General features: G+C 45.4%; 1 protein-coding gene across 5 annotated transcripts in view; it reads right to left on the reverse strand.

The window, feature by feature from the left end:
• TSC22D3 (TSC22 domain family member 3) overlaps positions 1-19,702 on the reverse strand; it is a 60,853-nt gene that overhangs the window by 40,880 nt on the left and 271 nt on the right. For 4 of the 5 annotated variants that reach the window (XM_024551601.4, XM_045188494.2, XM_045188495.2 and 1 more), the window contains exon 2: positions 18,708-19,136. In XM_024551601.4, the coding sequence (XP_024407369.1) occupies positions 18,708-19,136 (429 nt within the window). Of the gene's footprint in view, positions 1-18,707; positions 19,137-19,386; positions 19,641-19,702 lie in introns of those variants that run through there. The other variant, XM_053916887.2, reaches the window with a different exon arrangement.

The following is a 19,702-nucleotide window of genomic DNA, read 5'->3' on the forward strand; positions in this document are numbered from 1 at the left end:
GAAATAAGCCAGGCGGTGAGGGACAAATACCATATGATCTCACCTTTAAATGGAACATAATCAACAGAAGAAAAAAGCATACAAAATTTAACCAGAGACACTGAAGTTAAGAACAATCTAACAATAGCCAGAGGGGAGTGGGGAGGGGACAGTGAGGAGGGGGGATTACAGGAACTATAAAGGACACATGGACAAAATCAAGGGGGAGGGTGGAGGTGGGAGAGGTAGGGGGGTTCAACTGGGGTGGGGTGGAGGGATGGGGAGAAAAGGCATACAACTGTAATTGAATAACAATACAAATTTAAAAAATAATCAAAATGTGCTTCCACCTAGATACAAGAATGGAATTATGTGGGTGGTTAGGGCAGCTAAAGACAGAGGCTGAAGTGAAATGTTAGCAAACAATTTAGTATCAAGGAACAAGCATGATCCTAGGTGCTCTAAATAGGAAAAAGGCATGTAGGAACTATGAGATCATCTTCCTTCTCTATTCCATGGCCACCAGCCACTAATGAAACCCTACACTACTCCACTCTCCTGTGACACAGCTAGCTCAGGGGGTTAGGGCAGGCAATTGGGTTTTCTGAGGTTCAGTTAATTTTGCTCTTTCCTAACCTGCCATCTTGCAAATGTGTGTCACTGGTCAGAGGAGAGATTGGGGTGGTTGGCTAAAGGCAAAGATGTGTCTGCTATACTCTCAGCTGCTACAGAGGACAGAATGAAATCTCTGGTGGAGAACATGTAAACTGTCTAGAGGATGGAGAAAAATACAAGCTCATTCCAAGCCTTTTTGTTTTTTAAATAGATTTAGCCGATTTGGAAAAGAAGGTTGACAAGGGACAAAGTAACTACCATGTAAGCATGTTAAGTGGTGTAGAAAAAGACTGGAGGACAGAATTTATGAGGAACAGTCTCAGAGAGCAAAGGTTGTTAAACACTGGACTGTACAACCAAAGACATTGTGGTATTTCCTTTCTTAGAGGTGTTTGAAGCTCAGCTGTCTCCTCTGGATTCTTTTGCTAAAGATAATTGCAAGGACAAGACACCATGGGAAAGTCACACAAGGCTCCTGAGGTACAAGCCAGCCAGAAGGCAGAAGACCAGACCTTTCTCACCTCTCCACTTCCCTTCAGGGCTCACCCTCACAATCCACAACATGAGCCCTGGAAGGAAGCAGGACTAAAACTCATGTTCCCTATCTCACAGTGATGGAAAGAGGAAGTAGAGCAAAGAGCCCATCACAAACTCCCATCACAAGTGGGAACCCTTTTGTCCAGTTTGATTTTATACAAATTTCCCACCAAATCGTGTCCGAATCTGTCTGGAAATCAACCCAAGTTCATGTGAAATTGCTGCAATGACACATTTCCTGTCCTTCTACTGTGGCTTTGTGCATTCAGAAAAAGATTGTAACCTCTTTGACATGCTTCCGGAAATACTTCCTTACATTTGAGTTGAATATGCCCAGGAACAATGCTGAGAATAAATCCATGAAAGCTGATGAGAACAACCTCAACAACCTTCCAGTGGCTGCTTCCTTGTGTGTGCCCGTGTGTGACAGAGACAGTAATCTGGAGGAAGGGAAAGGCCTGCTGCTAATCTGGAGTGTTGAGTGTCACGGGGCAGAGCAGGACACAGCAGATACAAAAATAGCAGGGTGTTTTTATACTTGGAATAGGGCTGTCAGAGAAGGCCTTCAAGCTAGGTGTACAGGGACAAGATAATCTCTAACCATACTGTATGGCTTCTATGTGCCTCTGGCTTCTCTTGCTCACCTCCTTTGACAGTGTGGTATATGATCCCAAATCCAGCAATTTGTCTACCACTGTCAAGATTTTGGCCATATTTGAGTACCACTGCTACTGTTATTTCATATTTTCTCAAAAATTACCTTGAGCATATTCACTTCTTAAAAATGCCTCCATCTTAAAAATATTTTTGAAATCATGGGGTGTATATATTAGATACATTTTCCCTTGAATACATGTTAAATAAATAAATAACTATAAAAATAGAAAAAGAAAGTTGGTCCACCTACCACATAAAATCATCATGCACACCACCAGCGTATGTTTACTGGGCTAGGGAAACAGTGGTCTCTCTATAGTGCATGTAGATGGTCCCCACTCCCAACAAACACGGCTTTCTTTCTTTCTCCAATGTAAAGCCGGCAGGGTTTTAGACTGCTCCAATGGCCAGGATGCCATCATGAGCTTGCCTCCCTTGCCTTCCTCTTAGGGCTAGGGCCCTGGCCCTTATTATTTTCCTTTTTTTCAGGTGCCAGCCCCAGCCAAGGCTGGTGTTTATAACAGAACACAGGGCCTTTATTTTAGGTCAAGTGCTCCTTCCCTTGAGCTATTTCCCCTACTGAGAATTCCACACTGGACCTCACTTAACTTGGACAGTGCCCTCTGTGGAGTGGACTTCCTCTGCCTTGGCCTCAAGGGTTGCTTCGGCTGGAGTGCCTCAAGTCCACATCAGTAGCCCGGAGCTCACACAGGCCCCAGCAACCTGCAGCTGGGGGAGCCAGGGGCATGTGGGTCTTCTAGCTGGAACACCATGTTCCCTGGGAAGCCAGTGAATCCCTGATCCTGCTTCCCAGGTTGTCAGGAGACAAAGGAGACTCACAGCAAGAACACGAAGGTGGGGGCAAAGCACTCTGCCAGGCTGAAAGATGTGTGTGTGTGTGTGTGTGTGTGTGTGTGTGTGTGTGTGTGAGATAAATGCTAAACCCAAGGACTGACTATCTATCAAGGCTGACCAATAAGGGAGCCAGCTTCTGCACAGACACCTTCAAGCGAAGTGGGCATGTCCACCCCCAGGGATGTTTTCCAAGAGTATCCTATTTCAGCTGCAGAGTTAAGGTTTTCAGTGCATTACAGATTTTTATTGTTGTTAAACAGATAATCATCCCTCATCCTTCCCCCTACCCTCTCCAATCCAAGCTGGATATTCTCAGAGTCTCTGGATATGAAGTCCTTAGAGGAGCAGAACTGCTCTGAGGGAGACAGGGCTGAGGCTAGGAGCTCTGTTAACTCAGTTCCCAGGGTTCCCAGAGCCCCTTAATCTCCACCATCTGTGTGTGGGTAGATGCCTTCTAGTTCAGGGTGCTCAGCTTGAAAACCCTCTGGTGAGGAAAAGACATGCAAGTGCAGACACAAACCTTGTAAACTTTAGTATATGTGTTACTTAAGCAAGCATACCTTGCAAACTTTAAAGGACATGTATACATTCTTATTTGTGATCTTGTTTGTTTGGAGGTGTAAACCTCCATTTGGTGAGAGCAGTGGCACAATCTATCTCCCTTCTTTCTTTTTGTCCTCCTCTAAACTTTCTCCTCTCTTTCTCCCCTCCAGCAGCCTCTAAAGAGCCAAAGAGGATCACAAGGGCTCTATATAGTGCAACCCTATTCCCTACAGGTACTTTAAGATCCTTTTCAATCTGAGGAATATGTGATTGATTAACTGAGTGGTAAGAAATGATTGTAGAACAAACTGAGTCAAGAAGAAGGAGGGCTAGCAGGGAGGGAGCAAAGTGTGTCGTGGTGAAGGTAAGGGTCTAGGGCAGTCAGTGGACAGGTGTCTAGACAGGTGGGGGTGGTTCCTTGTTCTATTCACTGTCTCCACCACAGGGTCCACAGCAGTGGAGATGTTGGTGGGTACATGGTTAGCAAAGGACTTTGGAAATGGTTGGTCATTTAGGGAGCCCTGAACTCTTATGCTTGGGCCAGCAAGGCACTTTCTGGTTAGTAAAATGCCACCTACTACGGCTTATAGACTCTGACCATATAAACCAGAGAGGGGTGACCAACTTTGAAGAAATCAGAACACAGTGAAACACCAACACTCACCAAACAGCCTGGTTTTTGGTAGCTCCTCTGTGCATTAATGGGGGAGAGTAGCTACATACAGCAGCCATCAAATTCTGATGAGAGTGGGGGTTTACCAAGGTGCCAGTCTCACCTCTCTTCTTAGGCTCTGTTTTAGATCTGAATGTGAACATCCAAGACCTGAAAATATCCCTCATTCAATTGAAAATTTCTGCAAAGACACACATGAAGAACTCAAGAAGTGCATTCTGGGTTGAATACTTGTGTTTTGGGGCTGAAAGGGCCACTGGGAGATATTTGTTTGAGGGGATCATTAGCAACTACACATTGACCACACCCCCAATACCCTGGTTCTCATTACTAACTCATTTCCAGCCCATCATTGTTGACTTTTGAAAATGATCTGTAATGTTCTATTCAGTCTGGACTCCCTTTTGGGGTCATAACTCTTAACATATTTACCACGTTCTTCTGTTTTTCTTGTTCACGTGAACCTCATCTCCCCCATCCCATCATTCTAATATACAGGATTCAATGAATTATTCAAGGGTCCATACATCCTATCCACATGCATCAAGATTTTAGAGCCATGGTCTTCCAGAATATCTAGTTGGAAGAAACCCTAGAGACCATCTTGTCTCTCCCCTCCCCCATTTTGTTAGTAAGGAAAGCAAGTCCACAGAAGGGCAAGGAGTTACTTACTCAAGCTCAAGCATCAGATTGGTGGCAAAGTCAGGACTAGAACCCAGATTTTCTGGATCCAAATCTGACCCACTTTTCACCACCTCGAGCTGCAGCTCCTCCAGGAACTGTGCCTCCTCCATGAGTTCAGAGTACTCCCCAAGCTGGAGCTCCTCCACAAGCTGGGACTCCTCCAGCCTTTCCCCCTTCATCTCACCGCTGCCCAGGGAAGCCTTGATTGTCTGGCTAGGGTCAGTTCCCTTCTCTCTCTCTCTCTCTCTCTCTCTCTCTCTCTCTCTGTCTCTCTAGTCCTCTCTCTGTAGCTTCCAAGCTAGGGTGGGAACAACTGAAAACTCTTTCCCAGGCTAGGAACAAAAAGTGCTCAGATAGCCTCGTGGCCAGCCTGGATTGTGGAGGAAGTTCCCGACTCTGAGTGCCTTGGGGGCTTCCAGGCTCTGAGGGAAGGCTGGAGCTCCTGGGGCAAGTGTTACCTTCCGGATCTTCTGTTGAGGCTGGGCCATCTTCCTACACTAACTCCCAGACTGAAGTGGAGGGCTGGATCCTCCAGGGGAGCCCAGACAGTAGCTCTGCCAGCCAGCCCCTATGGTTGGAACTTTCAAAAAGACCAATGTTTCAGCAACTGGTTTCTTTTCCAACCCAAACAGCAGGTCTTTCTGTCCCCCTTTCATGACTGTGGCTGTGGCATGCAGCCCCAATCTGAGCAGAAGCAAGATTCCAGGGCTGGGGCTTTATAACACCTAAACCAATGGTCAATTCCATTAAATAAAATCAAATAAAAAAAACACAGTTTTTGGCATCAGGTGGATCTAAAGCTGGTCTCCTGGAGTGGAGAGCTTGTATACCTACTGGGATGGGATGTGCACAGCCATCTAGGGACAAGAAGTCAGAAGACCATTGGATCAGAGAATCAGGAGATATGGTTTCTCTTTTCTGCTGGTCACTAATTGGCTGTTTGGTTGGGGGCAGGTACCTATCCCACTCTAGGCTTCAGTTTCCTCATCTGTAGTTGGAGGGGGTCAGACTATATGCCTGTGAAAACCCTATGAGTTCTGAGCTTCTGTGTCTCTAAGATGCATGTGTAGGCAGAAGGTGTCAGCAGCCAACCCTGGGAAGGGGGAAGTTCAGAGTCTTGAAGAGGCAGTCCCTACTAGCTTCACTATGGTCTGGAATCCTTCCCCATTTTGTAGCTATGCCAGTATGATGACTGTATGCTTCTGTAAGTTTTGAACTCTGGTAAAAATGTCAAAGCTCCTGGCAGCTCTCCCTTCCCCATGCCAGAGAAAAATCTCAGTCATTTATGCCTGATTGTGAATGAAGAAATTTCAGAGAGCAAGCCATGACAGGGGAGAGCTTGCCAGACTGGGCTGCAAGTGTTAGCTGGCTCTGAATAGGAGAGGGTGTGTTATTGACAGTGCAATGGGAGGGGTCATTGAGGGGGACTGGTGACAAAGGGAGGCAAGGCAAGTCAGGGAAGGTTTGTTCTTGTTCACGTATGACTTGCCTAATGATAAGAAAGCTTCACTTGACTGAGTGCTTCCTGGGAGCGTTCTCTCATTTAACCTTCTCAACCACACTTCTCTTATTTTCTAGATGAAGAAGCTGAGGTCCAGAGAAGTTGTCACTAGCCAAGTCATAGTCTGTCAATGGCAGTCTATCAGATGCCAAGCCCCTGTGCGTTATGAGCACACAATGGCTAATCTTCTCTGTTCCTCAGAGGCCCCTTTCAAGGGCAGAGAAGCCCACCCCAGCTCCTTCAAAGGGGCCAGTACTGTCCATCCTGCTCTAGGATCCTGGTTTCCCAGGAGTCAACAGCCCTGGGCTCACCTTGCAGCTAATATTAGAATATTCTAGCGATGTCTCCTTTGAATAGGAGACTGAAGACATGTATTTTGGAGACATGGTCATTTCTGGGAGCCAGTTTCAAGTATAATTTTCAGCACATCAGTTCTTTATTCTCTTCACTGACCTTCATCCTGTTCATTTGGCAAGTGATGAGCTCTTCAAAATCTTCCTGATTTTGATTTTCAGATGATAGGTCATTATAGCCCTTAAGAGAATCACACTGCTCAAATAAAGCTGCTTGATCTTGGCAATAAGAAAATTTCCTTGGGGGGTTGCTCCTAAGCGAGGGCCTCAGTGAACTGGAAGAGCTTCAAAATCCATATCTGTGGGCATTAGCAGTGATTGGCTTCATTTTGCCTTAACTTGCTATGATTTGGGGCAAGAATTACTCAGAGAGGGTCATATGTAGTGCCCAAAGTTTTAGCAAGATGAATTTTGTTTTTGTAGATTTTCTAACCCTCAGAGAAGCTCCCTTAGCTTGTGTTCTTCCAGCTTCCTGAACTTTCCCTTCATTATGATTAATTGCGATGATGTGGTTATTTGTGTAATTTTTATATGATGTCTGTCTCCACCACTATATTTTAAGTTTCTTGCTGCAGGATCCTGCCTAGTTTTTTGGTTGCCACTGTAGCCCCCGCGTCTAATCTTTGTTGTGCTCATGGAAGAAGAAATCATCTTCTTCCACAAATAGCTGGGGTGGGCAGTCTTACTCCAGTGCCCCTATGGGTGTTCCCTAAAATGAAGGATGGGTGCCCCATTGAGACTAATCTAGCTAGGAAATGAGAAGGCTGAAGATGCGAGAATGGACTCTAACAGCTCTTTGGTCTAGTCCCCCATACTATTTCAATCCCAGGAGAGTATGTTCGTTTTAAAGAGTGATCTCCAATGGAAATTTTATAGATATTTTTATTTTAAAACTATTTTTATGAAAATACTTTCATCTATCAAACATTCACTTTCCCTTTCCTTAGAAGCACTTGCTCCTGACTCCTTTGCTTTCCCCACCTGTCTGTTCCCTTCTGTCTTTGGTCCTTTTAACCAGACTTCACACTTTTATCCAGTTCTTTATTGTTACTGTCACCACCATCCCCATGTTTATAAATTAATATAACACCCCATGGTAATTTGATATCACTTCTCTGAATGCTTATAGTCAGGAAGTGCTTTCTGCTATCTAATCTCAATTCTTCATGTTACAGCAGAAGCTTGTTTCCTCTTGTTCTGTCCCTAGTGTGGTTTGGAAATAGCTAGTCACCATCTCTGAGTTGTGACTTTTCTTATATTTGAAGATCAACCTCTTTTCTCTCTCTACCCCCCTCTATCCCACCCTTAAATTCCTCTTAGATCAATCATCTTAGTTCCTATAGCCTAGCCCTATAGCCTGCTGAAGTCCCAGGTTTACCTCCTGTTGGCTAAAGAAGTCTTGTCAGCCTTATCTGAACCCTTTATAATCAGACTCCCTTGGATCACACCAAGCTCTCAGCTGTCACTTGCCTTGTCATTGTGGTGGGGCCATCCCTCTCAAATGAAAGCTCTTTAGAGACCCTTGATCAATTTCTTTGCCCTTATTAAGAGGTGTAGCCTCTCTCCCCTTCTGCATTCAGGCTGTTTTTCAGACAAATATCTGACATTTGCAGCCCAGAAAATTTACAGCTCAGGCACCAGAAAGGAGTGCAGCCTGAAGCTCTGTGCCCCACTGCCTTGGTACAATGAGAAGCATTCATAACTCAGGAGGCCTACAAAGGGAAAAGAAAACCCAGACGACCCTCCCCTTTCTTTTTTCTTTACGGTAAATAATTTACAAAAACAAATTCTCCTCCACACAGGCAATATCCACTTTATCACCAGTCCCCAGGGACAGCCTTTAAACATTTCTATATTGTCATGGACTATTTTTAGCAAAGGATGACATTAAGTACTAGTTGCCCCATGGGCTTCAAACTCATTTCTTCCTCTTGTCAGAATGTTGTCGGTCCTCTCCTTTTGGACCTGTTAGCCATAAAGCTGTTTCTAGGAGTACAAGCAGCTACCTACATGGTATGACTTCAGGGGTTTCTTTGAAAGTCCCCATTCCAAAAATGTCTCCTTTGGCGTGGATCTGATTATTAGAATTTCAGCATTAGAGATTCACTTCTTTAGCTCCAGTATCACTTCCTCAGGAAGGCTTGTCTGATACTTTGTTATATTCTCTGACAGAAGCTTATTCCTTTTCTCTCTTGGCACTTAGTTTGAAATTATCATTCATTAGTGTGACTATTTGGTTAATGTCCATCTCCCTCACTACACTGGCTATTCCATTATGGTTGTTTCCCGTTCTATTCCCAGTGCCTAACACTAAGCCTGACACATGGAAGGTATGCAAGAAATATTTGTTGCTGACTGAACATGTTCATGAACTTAAAGTGTGAATTCTCCAGAGCACTGGTGGAAAAGGGTGTTGTTGGTACAGATGCCCAGGACACTACTTGGGGGACAGGGCTCCAGAAAGCCAGGGTGAAGTGCTGACCATAAGCAGCAGCTTCCTTCCTGAAGGTGACCTGAAGCTGATTCATTTTGCTACCCCAGCTTCCTCTCCTTTCCTGTCTGCTTGAGGCTTCCCTTTTTGTTCAGCCCTACCCCAGGGCCTTCATTTATAGGGTATCTGGGAAAGAAGGGTTTGACCAATGTGCAAACAAGGCTAAAATGATACCCTGTGTGTCCACCAGCAACTTTTTTTCCAGAGAGACTTGGGTGAGTGATATATAAGTTCTCATGGGAGCACCTGGACACCCCTTTGGTTCTGTTCCCACTTCAGAAGAGTTCTGGTCAGAACTCTTCTGGTCAGAAGAGACTAAGGCCAGAAGTGCACAGATATAAAGCCACAGTCCCCAGGCTCCTCTGGTACCCCCCCCCCTTGACTGCACTAGCATATTCAACCCTTCTGGTTCCACTGGGCTTTCTCCAGGCAATGAAGAGAAAGGCCTCGACTCACCAAGGGCTAGCTCAGGTCCCTGAGAGACTGCTAGAGGCCCGCTTCCTCCGAGTCAGTGTGGGGCAATGAGAAGTGGGCCAGTGTGGGCCTTTTTCTCATTCCTGAAGCTTGGTGATACTGGGTTCTAGACCAGGAAGAATGGAAAGTTCTCCTCACTCTCCCCACCCCAGGTTAGCCCCTTCCTACCCATGAGCCCTGCTAGACTGACAAAGTTCTCTTCCCCTCTCCCAACTAGAAAGCCCATAGCTGCTTCCCACAGTGCCAAAGCCAGCCCATTCTATAAAGCCCTGTTGGAACCTGCCACCATGAAGAGACTCTCACTTCCTAGTTTGCTTGGTATTGCCCAAACTCTGGATCTGTAGACCCAGGGTGCCATAAGCAGCCTTTCTCTCAAGGAGCATGAGTTTCAGGGGGACTGCTTTGTTCCCTACCTGCCATGGGTACAGCTGCTCCACTCCCCTAGCTACACTCTCAGCTCCCCACACCCCAATCTTAGCCTCTGCCACCTCCAACGTCCTCTACTGTGGTTAGCACAGAGGGATTCAGTAAATCTGTGGTAGGAACTCGATAAATAGCAGGCCCTTGGTCAATTGATTCATTGAAGGGCTTGGTTGTTCAGTACAAGGCTGAATGAGGAGATGCTGTCATCATTAGTTTGCTGTGCACCTGGGTAGGCATAGTATGTTGCTTTAAAACTAAGCAGGGTTTTTATTTCTTACTCTTTTTTTGTTGTTGTTGTTTCTTTTTTTTACTGCCACTGGCTATGAACTGAAGGGGCTGGGAGGATAGGGAGAAGCAACAGGCTAGAAGCCTGAGAGGGGTCTCAAGAAAGGGAAATTCTGTACCCCCACCTCAGGCCAGCCAATCTTAACTGGATTCTGGCTGTTATCCAGGGGACTTGAGGTGCCCAGCTCTCCTGAGCCCTGAGAAGGTGGTCTTGAACTTTTCTGAGGATTTATATGTCTGAACTTTTTAGATGCAACCATGACTGCTAGTTGCTCCCACACCACCTTTTTTATTTCCTTGTTTCTTTCTCTTTCTCTGACTGGAGAAAAGTGTCCCCAACTACCTTCAGCTGGTGAGCCATTTACCCACTGGGAGCACAATGGGATGGGCTAGTTAAAGACAAGAGAAGAGAAGAAGAGGACTTAAACTTTAAGACAATGGAATATTAGATTGATGGATCTATTCTGTGTTACAGAGTCAAATTAGCTTATTAGAAAAACATGTCATAGAATCCAGCCAGCCCGACTTCATGGGGGTCTCAGTTGTACCATGTCAGTAATGTAATTTACTGAATAGGCCAGGAAGAGAGCTAAGAATCATTGTGAATTCAGGCCAGCCTGGAGACTTAGAGACTTCATGGAGAATGGATTGGGAATTGCCTCTTTTAGGGCCTTCCTTTAAATAGTTCCTCCAGCTTTTGGTAACCCTTCTGCTTGGAGTCCCCAGAACAATCCCTGAACCAACAAGGAGATACAAAAGGAAGAGGGACCTCTGAGATTTGTTCTGGGGCCCCTCCAGATGCACCAGGCTATCCTTCCAGCAGTGTACTATCAGGTGACAGCAGGACACTCCATGTTCCCCTCTTCCCCGCCCCAACACCCTAAATCACACTAAGCCCAGAGCAGTTCACCTGCTTGCTAAAATTTGCTGCTGAGTGTGGGAGTTCTGGAGGATCACCTTTGTAGCCTGGTACTTGCCTCTGAGCAGACTATTGGCTTGACCTAGGGAAAGCAGGGTTTTCTTTTGGGAATATAATGAGCTCTGCTTAGATCCCCAGCAGGCTTCAGAATGCCTGGCCCCAGGGCGGCCTGCCACTGAGCAAGCATAGGTTTGGTGCCTCAGTAACTTTGTTACATAAGGCACTACATGAGATATGAGTCAGGGCCCTCTGGCTGGCCCAGACCCAACCTAGTCTGTGAGTGAGATTAAATGGGAGGTGTGGGGGTGGGGCAGAAGGGTGTAAGCCAAGAAGGAGCCACTGGAACTAGTTCCCTTCCTCTTGCTTCTCACCTGCTTCTTCCTCAGGGAGAGCTGTAGCCAGTCTCTGGCCTAGAGAGCTAAGCAGGAACCTGGACCAGAACCCTAAATTGTGAGCAGCTGCTCTCCATCTCCTTAGAAGAGTAGACAAGAGGAAGCCAGTTGAATACCCACGGCTATTTCGTGAGTAAATTCTTCCTTCAAGGAAGGATGGGGAAGGTCCCTGTGAGGTTCTGTCCACAGGCAGGGGCTTGATTTCAGGCTGGGCCTATTTGAGGAAAGAGGCTCCCAGAGGAGGAAGGTTGACAGAGTGCCTGGGGTATCGCTGACCAAACAAGCTTCCAGCTCGTTTTCTTCCCTTAGGCTAGTGTCAGCACAAATGGGAAGCTTCCCATTCAGTCTCCTGTGCGATTTCACACTTCTTACACTGTTGCCAAAAGAGCAATAGCTACTAGGGGCAGGGATTTACATCCAGAAGATAGAAGTGAATCTGCTCTGCCAGTTGATAAGATTTCTCTCCTGCATGGAGCAGCATTTGGAAAAGCTTGCTTTCCACTGTCATATACCCCCATCTCATCCCCACTGTGACTCTTTATTTAGCTAAGCTAGGTTGACAATGGCCTCCATAAGCCATTTCCCCTGCCCTACTCCTTATCTAACCTACTTTGAGGCTCAGATCTAGCCTTTTGGCCTTCATGAGATTCCCATTAGATCAAGGCTTCTAAGGTGGGCCTGCTGTGCCAAAGCTGCCCTACCCTTTGTCCCATTATTGCAAATACTGGGACAGCACAAGGTGTCCTGGGCCATTATTGCTCTCCTCATCTAAAAGGGAAAACTTGTCTTTTTGACCCCTGTGGTCATGGAAGCTCTCCCTTGAGTGCACTGAGACACACAGGGTGCCCTACCAAATGGGCCCAAGCTTTGGCCCCACTCAGCATGTTGGCTTTGCTGGGGCTCAAGAGGTGATACTGCATGGCACTAACCACTTTATTATGTAAACCCAGCAAGCCATGGCAGATTATGGCTTAGCAGTTATCTTGAGGGATGTCTTACATAAGAGGAGAAAGTTCAGGCAGGAGCAGAATTGTGATGAGCAAACACAGTGCAACGGCTACCACCAGGTGCAGACACAACCAACTTCATTCCTCTTAAACAGCCCACAAGATGGGGTCAAGTGTTCTACTGGACTCTATCACTCAGGGGACCCAGAAGCCCTGGCAGCTTTGGTCAGACACACCCATCTCCATTTACCCAGATTATCTGGCCTTCAGGGCCTTCTGGAAAGGAGCAAACACTCTACCTGGAATTGAGAACTTGTTAGTTTATCTGGAAGTACAAATATAAGCAGGATTGTTAACCTCTTCAGGCACAGAGGGAAAATAAGGTCTCCATGGAAAGAGTTATTTTCTGAGGTGTGGATTTATATGGGTCCACTACTGGCAAACAGGAGAAAAAGGTAAAATTCATGCTCTATTCTTGCCAACTTTCTTGTAAAAGCACGAACCTTCCATCCAGACCTCTTGAGCTCTTATGCCGTCCAAAGACCCACACTGCAGCAGGCCTTTCATGGGTTCTGGCCTTGTCTTTCTACCTTTTTTCTCCAAACCTGTCTTTCCTACATCTTATTCCCAGAGAACCCTACTCCCTGTGAGCTGTCACCTTCAACAAAGTTCTGATAAACAAAGCCACACAAAGTAGTTATTTACAAGAAAAGATGTCACACGGTGGTCTTTTAAAAAGTAAAACCTGGGAAGTAAACCAGGGTAGACTCTGGCCATTCATGAAAGAGACACTAAAACTTTTGCCAGTTGCTTGTTCATGAGCATCCAGAAAGCATATCATTTCCCCTGTAAAACTTGTATTTCCGTCTCTTTATTAAACTTCTTAGCTTTCTTTTCATTATAATCACTAGCATTAGCAGCTGACTCAGCCAGGAGGTATTCTCCCAATGCAAGAAATATTTGCTCATTTCATGAGAGTTGCTACATTTGTAGGACTGACTCTGAATAGACCACAAAATTGGGTTGAAGAGAAGGTGCCAAGCAACTCCACTCCTAGGCAGAAACCCCAGAGATTTGAAAGAAGAGACTCAGAAAGATAACAGTACACCAATAGCAGCATTCTTCAAAAAAGCCAACAGATGGAAATAACCTAAGTGTCCATGGATAGATGAATGGATAAACAAAATGTGATACACACACACTCTCTCTGTCTCTGTCTCTGTCTCTGTCTCTGTCTCTCTCTCTCTCTCTCTCTGAAATATTATCCAGCTATCCCTTGCTGGTGTGGCTCAGGGGACTGAGTGCTGGCCTGTGAACTGAAAGGTCACCAGTTCGAATCCCATTCAGAGCATAGGCCTGGGTTGCTGGCCAGGTCCCTAGTTGGGGGCATTCAAGAGACAACTGATCAATGTATCTCTCACACATCGATGTTTCTCTCCCTCTCTTTCTCCCTCCCTTACTCTCTCTCTGAAAATAGATAAATAAAATCTTTAAAGAAAAAGAAATATTACTCAGTCATAAAAAGAAGTGAAATACTGATATATGCCACATGAATGAACCCTGAAAAAACCATGCTAAGTGGAATTAGTCAGACACAAAAGGACACATGTGGTATGATTCTACTTATATGAAGTAACTAGAATAGGCAAATTCAGAGACGGAAAGTAAAATAGAGCTTACTACGGGATGAGGGAAGAGGGAAGAATGGGGAGTTATTTTTTAATAGGTACAGAGTTTCTGTTTGGGATGATGACAAAGTTCTGGAAATGGATAATGGTGATAGTTGTACAACATTGTGAATGTACCTAATGCCACTTAATTGTATACTTAAAATGGTTAAAGTAGCAAATTTTGTTATGTACAATTTACTGCTATATATGTATTTACTGCTATATATGTATTTGTATATAAATATATGTATTTATGTATGCATATATTACATATATAAAGCATACATATATGGTTAGGTGTGCTGGGAGAGCATTAGGGTCACTCATGGGCAAAAACTTCTTAGCACATGAAATTCACATCTGTGCTTCATTAAGAACACAGTTTATTTCACATCAAGGTTATCCTGAAGTATTCAAACCATGAATGTTCAGTTGCAAATGCGTTTGTGTTTTTCATAGGAAATGTACCTTAATCTGAGTGCCTATTTTTTGCTAGACCACTAGGCACTCAAGAAATAGTTATTTTATTGATACATTACCTTGAGGTAGGGAAGAACTTTCGAAGCTTGACGCCAAAAACAAAAATCACAAAGGCAAAAGAATGGCAAGCTTAACCACATAGAAACCCCAAGCCTTTTTACAGCCAAAAAAACCCCCCAAACCCCCAAAACACCTCCATTATCACAATCAAATGATAAATTAGTTGACAAAGGGTTGCAATGTCTAATTTAGAGTTTCTCATGGTGTGATCAGCATACCACTGTGCTATGGGAGAGCAGTTTTAGATGGTAACTGGACAGATAACTGAATGTTAGAGTGTGACTTTAGGCACTACAGCAAGCAGGTGGGAGAGTAGTTTTGCCCCTCAAATCACGCCATGTGAGTGGCTACATCATCAGAAGTAAGGTCCAGGAATATACATTTATGAAATCATGAATCCTGAGACTCAGAAAAGAACAAATAATTTTTATGCATTTTTCTTGGAAACCTAATCTCTCCTTTTACTATTATGTATCAACTTAGTGGGGAAGGTTGAATGAATTAACACAAATAAAGTAATTAGAAATCTTTGCTATTGTTATTTTCTAAGCATCTAAGTGTGGGAATCAGTTTGTGCCAGCTCAGAAACTTAAAGGTAGGCTTTTAGGACTTTTAAAGCTACAAGGGAACTCCAATTCAAAATATCTCAGACCACCCTGGGCAGGTGTGCTCAGGGGCCAAAGACAGCAGAATAAAGATGTTTAAGAAGTTTTGGATAAAATCTTAGAAATAAATTTGAGGTTACAATAAAAACAATGACAACAGCTAGGTTTCAGCCTGCTACCCCTTACAGAGAATTAAGGTCCCTCAAATTTCAGCTTCACCAGTTTTTTTCATAGGCTGTTTGCCCAGCATATTCTATCTGCCTCCTAAGTTTTCCAGTTTTAGAAGCACATTCAAATGATAAGGTGGAGTCCCCTCATAATAAGGTGACCAACCATCCCAGTTTTCTTGGAACTGTCCCCATTTGAACATTGAAAGTCCTGTGTCTTCGAAAGTTATGGTTGGTCACCCTACCTAATAAGGATATTTTAAACATTTGGTTAGTTTCTCAGCTAATATTTACCTCTGTTTAACTTTTTCATTAAGAAAAGTTAATTCTTTAGTGTCATAAAGACAATTCTTTAGTGTCTGACTAATCTTACGTGGAGTTTTGCTCTGGTCTTCATTGTGAGTCATCAAGCAAGTTACTTAATTTTCCTAAGCTTCAACTTCCTTCGTTATAAAATGAAGAAGAGCATAACGGTACCCATTTAATGGGTTGTACAAATAGAAAATAAGATTATGTAGATATAATTAGCTATCAATCTATCATAGTTATTAGTTATCTAACACAAGATCGAAGGGCTGGTGTTTAAAATACACCTCCCAATAGTTTAGAGACATCATTTACATACCAGCAAGCCATATGCCCAATACCACTGACTTGTATGTATACATACAGCACTGTCCACCAGGACTTCTCCCAGGCTATTAGAGTTACACACATGGTTCAAACCAAAAATATCACATATAAACCTTAATAAGGATTTTCCAAGACTAAGTTAAAGTTGTACAATTTTTACGTTTTACAAGTGTTACACTAAAAATTAAGCAGTCGTCTAACCAAAAAAACCTTTATTGCATACTGGCTGTATAACTAGAAACCCTGGGGAAAACCGAGTGTAAAATACAACCATACCCTCAAATTACTTACTCTCTTGTGTTCCAAGGACACCAATAGCTAATCTGGGAGCAAGGGACAGGTCAAAGCAGAAGAATCAGATAGAAATCAAGACTGTGTCCCGCCCCTACCTCCCAAGAATTTAATAGCCCTTCCAGTAAGGAAATGGGCTGTAGGAGGAGAGGCAGGGAGATTCTCCAGAAGAAGTAGTCTTGAAACTAGACAAATAAAGGGAAAAAAAGGAATCCCAACAGGAGTTTGAAATAGAAAATCATTAAATAGAACAGAAGTAAAACTGATGGCTTAAGTATAAAGATAGAAACCCAGGGAATAAATGAAGTAAGAGGAAATTTTCACTCAGAAGACTGTCCAGCTCAGATATTGGAAAAGCTCCATGACCAGCAATAACAGTCTCCTACTTTTGCTAATGAGCATGTGATTCTAGGTAAACCCTAAACCAAATTCAGAATCCTCAATCTCTAAGTTCCTAGTTATCAAGGAAAACATGGGAACACTTTGTCCTGTTAGAAATGTAAGGACCCTGTCATGCTTCCCAGCCTTACAGAATGGCCTAGATATTTAGGACACTGAGTTGCTCTGATCCCAAGAGTCAGGGTACTCAGGTCCATGTTCTCAATACTTTGTCCCGTTCCTTCCACCAATGCCCTAGCACCCCACACCCTTATCCTGTATCATTTTAATGCTTTGCCAAGAACCAAACACCAAAAGACAAGTGCCAATGGACTAGGTGACAATGGAGGTCTTTCCTTTCAAGAAATCCAGACAACCAGAAAGCCTCCCAAGGTGTGGCACACATAAACACTTTGATTTCAGGCTCTCAGCCTCACATCTCACTCACCTAGATCCAACCCTCGTAGGCCCCAAGCCTAGTAATTAAGTTGAGGATAAGTCCCTTGTTACACATCATCAAGACCATTTCGGGGCAGTTTCTCTACCAGTTGAGAATGCAAATGTGACAGGAGCTCTTTCCAGGTGGCTCCTCCATTGCCACTCTCCTACCAATCTGAGCTCGATTATTAGGAGCCTGTTAGGGCTTTTGCTCAGCAGGCTTGCAGCTTCTGTGATCTGAATACACTTATAATAATCTTTCACCAGAAATGAAGATCTCCTAGAAACCTGTTGGAACGTGGCCTAGTTTCTTTGAGACAATGAAATAAATTGATGCCTAAACTGAAATAATAAATGAGGATGGGCTTTGATGGTGTGGAAAATGCTAATGAAGTTGGCAGCCCTGCTTGTCCCCTCCTAGAACTGCTGGGGTTACAGAGGTAAACCTGGTCTGAACACTAAGTGAGGGTAGTTCCTGCCTATGCTGATTGCTTTTAAAATTTCCTCTTTGTGCCTCACTGCAAAGCCATCCAATTATTCAAATATTCTGTGGTGCTCACAATTTCTTATTACTGTGTCTGAGCACACAACCTGTCCATGACCTGGAGTCTCAGAACTAGAAGGAACCTTAGAGACCAGAGAGGCCAGGTGACTTGCTCAGGCTCACACAGTAAGCCTGATGCAATCCAGGTGTCCCACTGGGGGTTCTTTCATGTACATAAACTGCGTCATTAAGAAAAAATAAAATCCATCCCCCCCACATATCTGTGTTCTGTTATGATGGCTTCAAAAACACCAAGCCTACTGTGGCTGGGTGTCCTGGAATTGCCTACCCTGCCTTGAGATTGCCTCAGTTGTCCCCCCAAAACTGGCTCTTAACAATGTCTGACTAGAGGACTACAAACACCTTGGGGCTTCCCATTGCGTTTCTTCCCTCCCCTCCCCCTTCCTTGCCCTTCAGCAAGATTTCTAAAAAGTCTGACCCTCACTCTCCCCACTCCAACAGACACCTGTGATGACAGGGATTTATCCACCCTTCCATCCTAGGATGCTCTCTGGGGCTGCTTGTAGCTATCATTGGAAATTGAAGGCTGTGATCTATGGTTCTCCATCCAGAGTCTCAAGAAATTCTCAAGGGTCTCTAATTTTTCTTATTCCTCACCTGTCCCCCACATCATCAACCTCTTAATTTGTCTTGACATTTTCCTTGCACTCATTGTCAGTCAGGGCCACTCAGTAATTTCAAAGCCCTTGCAGTTTCAATTCAAGTTCGAATATTTAAACATGGGCTATTGAGAAGGGTGGAATTTAGATCCCAAGAGCATCCCACAGCAGAAACTCTAAAGTAGCAGTGGAAATTATGCATTGGAGGAGGGGTGCCACCAGCTACCCCCCAATCATCTAGGGTTCTGGCCACATTCTAGGCTCCAGCACCTCCCTATGAAAGCCTCTGCAGGCACACTTCAAAATACAGTTACTACCTGCCAGGACTCTCCTCAACCCAGGTAGCCTCAGAGTCCGGTAACAGCAGCTTGAGAGCCGGACCTCCTCAGTTCCCCTCGTGAACTTTCTGGTAACCCCTTTTGTCAAAAGTGAGAGTCCAGCAGAGGCTGGTGTGAGCCAGGACACGGGCTCACCTGTCTTCCCAGCGACCCACCTGTGGAAGAAGAGCAGGATGGAGAGCATGGTCTGGTCGATCTTACGGTTGCAGATGCCCTCGTTGAGCAGGTAGCAGGGATCCCGCAGCACAGGCTCTAGAGAATCCTGACGCATTATGCTGTTGAGCTTGTCGGTGTTGAGGTTTTCAAAGACCAGCTTCTCCTGCAGCTGCCGAAAGTTGCTCACGGTGGGGCTGCCTGGGTGGTTGTTCTCCCCGCCGCTGTCTCCCCGGAGCCCACTCCGGTGGGCCAGGTCCAGGCAGCAATTGCAGCAGTCGAGACCGACAGGTGAGCGGCAGTCGGTCTTGGGCTGGGCCATCTTCTCAGGCTTGGGGGCCGCCTGGCCTGCCAGGTCCGTGGTGGCTGGCAGGTGCGCGTCCGGTGGGGGGTTGGCGGGAGGAGACTCCAGGGTGTCTGGAAAAGGCAAGCTGCAAAGAAAGAGTTGGAAATTAGCGCCTCCAGCTAACCACTCTCTTGGATCGGCCCCCTTCTGGCTGTGTTGTTCAGGGTGCGAATAGAAACAGCTGGACAAACAACTCGGAACGGATCCTTGGGGCTCACTTCCTTTTCTTCCTCCACCTCCTCCTTCGCTAGAGGCCCGGCCGCTCCCCGCCCCCCCCCCCCCCCGCCCCCACCCCCCCCCGCCCCGAGGTGCTACACACACTCCCAGCGCCGCACCAAGTTTCCAAAGTGTGAGCGGGACTCAGGGTGGACCTGTGGCAGCAGGGTGGGCCGGCAGCAGGGCAGAGAGAGACTCTGGGCGCACCCTTCTTGTTCTCTCCTCTTTACTCCCTCCCTCCTCGGCTTGCCCGCTTTCAGGCTCCCCTTAGTTGTGCCGGCTGAACGGTGGCAAGAGCCGAGAGAGTAAGTGAACGAGCTGCACGACTAGGAGCCCGCAAGGGGTCGTGACAGCATATAAATTACATCCAGGCAGCCGCGGAGACCTCTCCAGCTTCCCCGGAGGGCGCCGGCCCTAAACGGGTTAGGTCCTGCC

The sequence above is a fragment of the Desmodus rotundus genome, chromosome X, assembly GCF_022682495.2.
Source record: "Desmodus rotundus isolate HL8 chromosome X, HLdesRot8A.1, whole genome shotgun sequence".
NCBI classification, from domain to species: domain Eukaryota; kingdom Metazoa; phylum Chordata; class Mammalia; order Chiroptera; family Phyllostomidae; genus Desmodus; species Desmodus rotundus.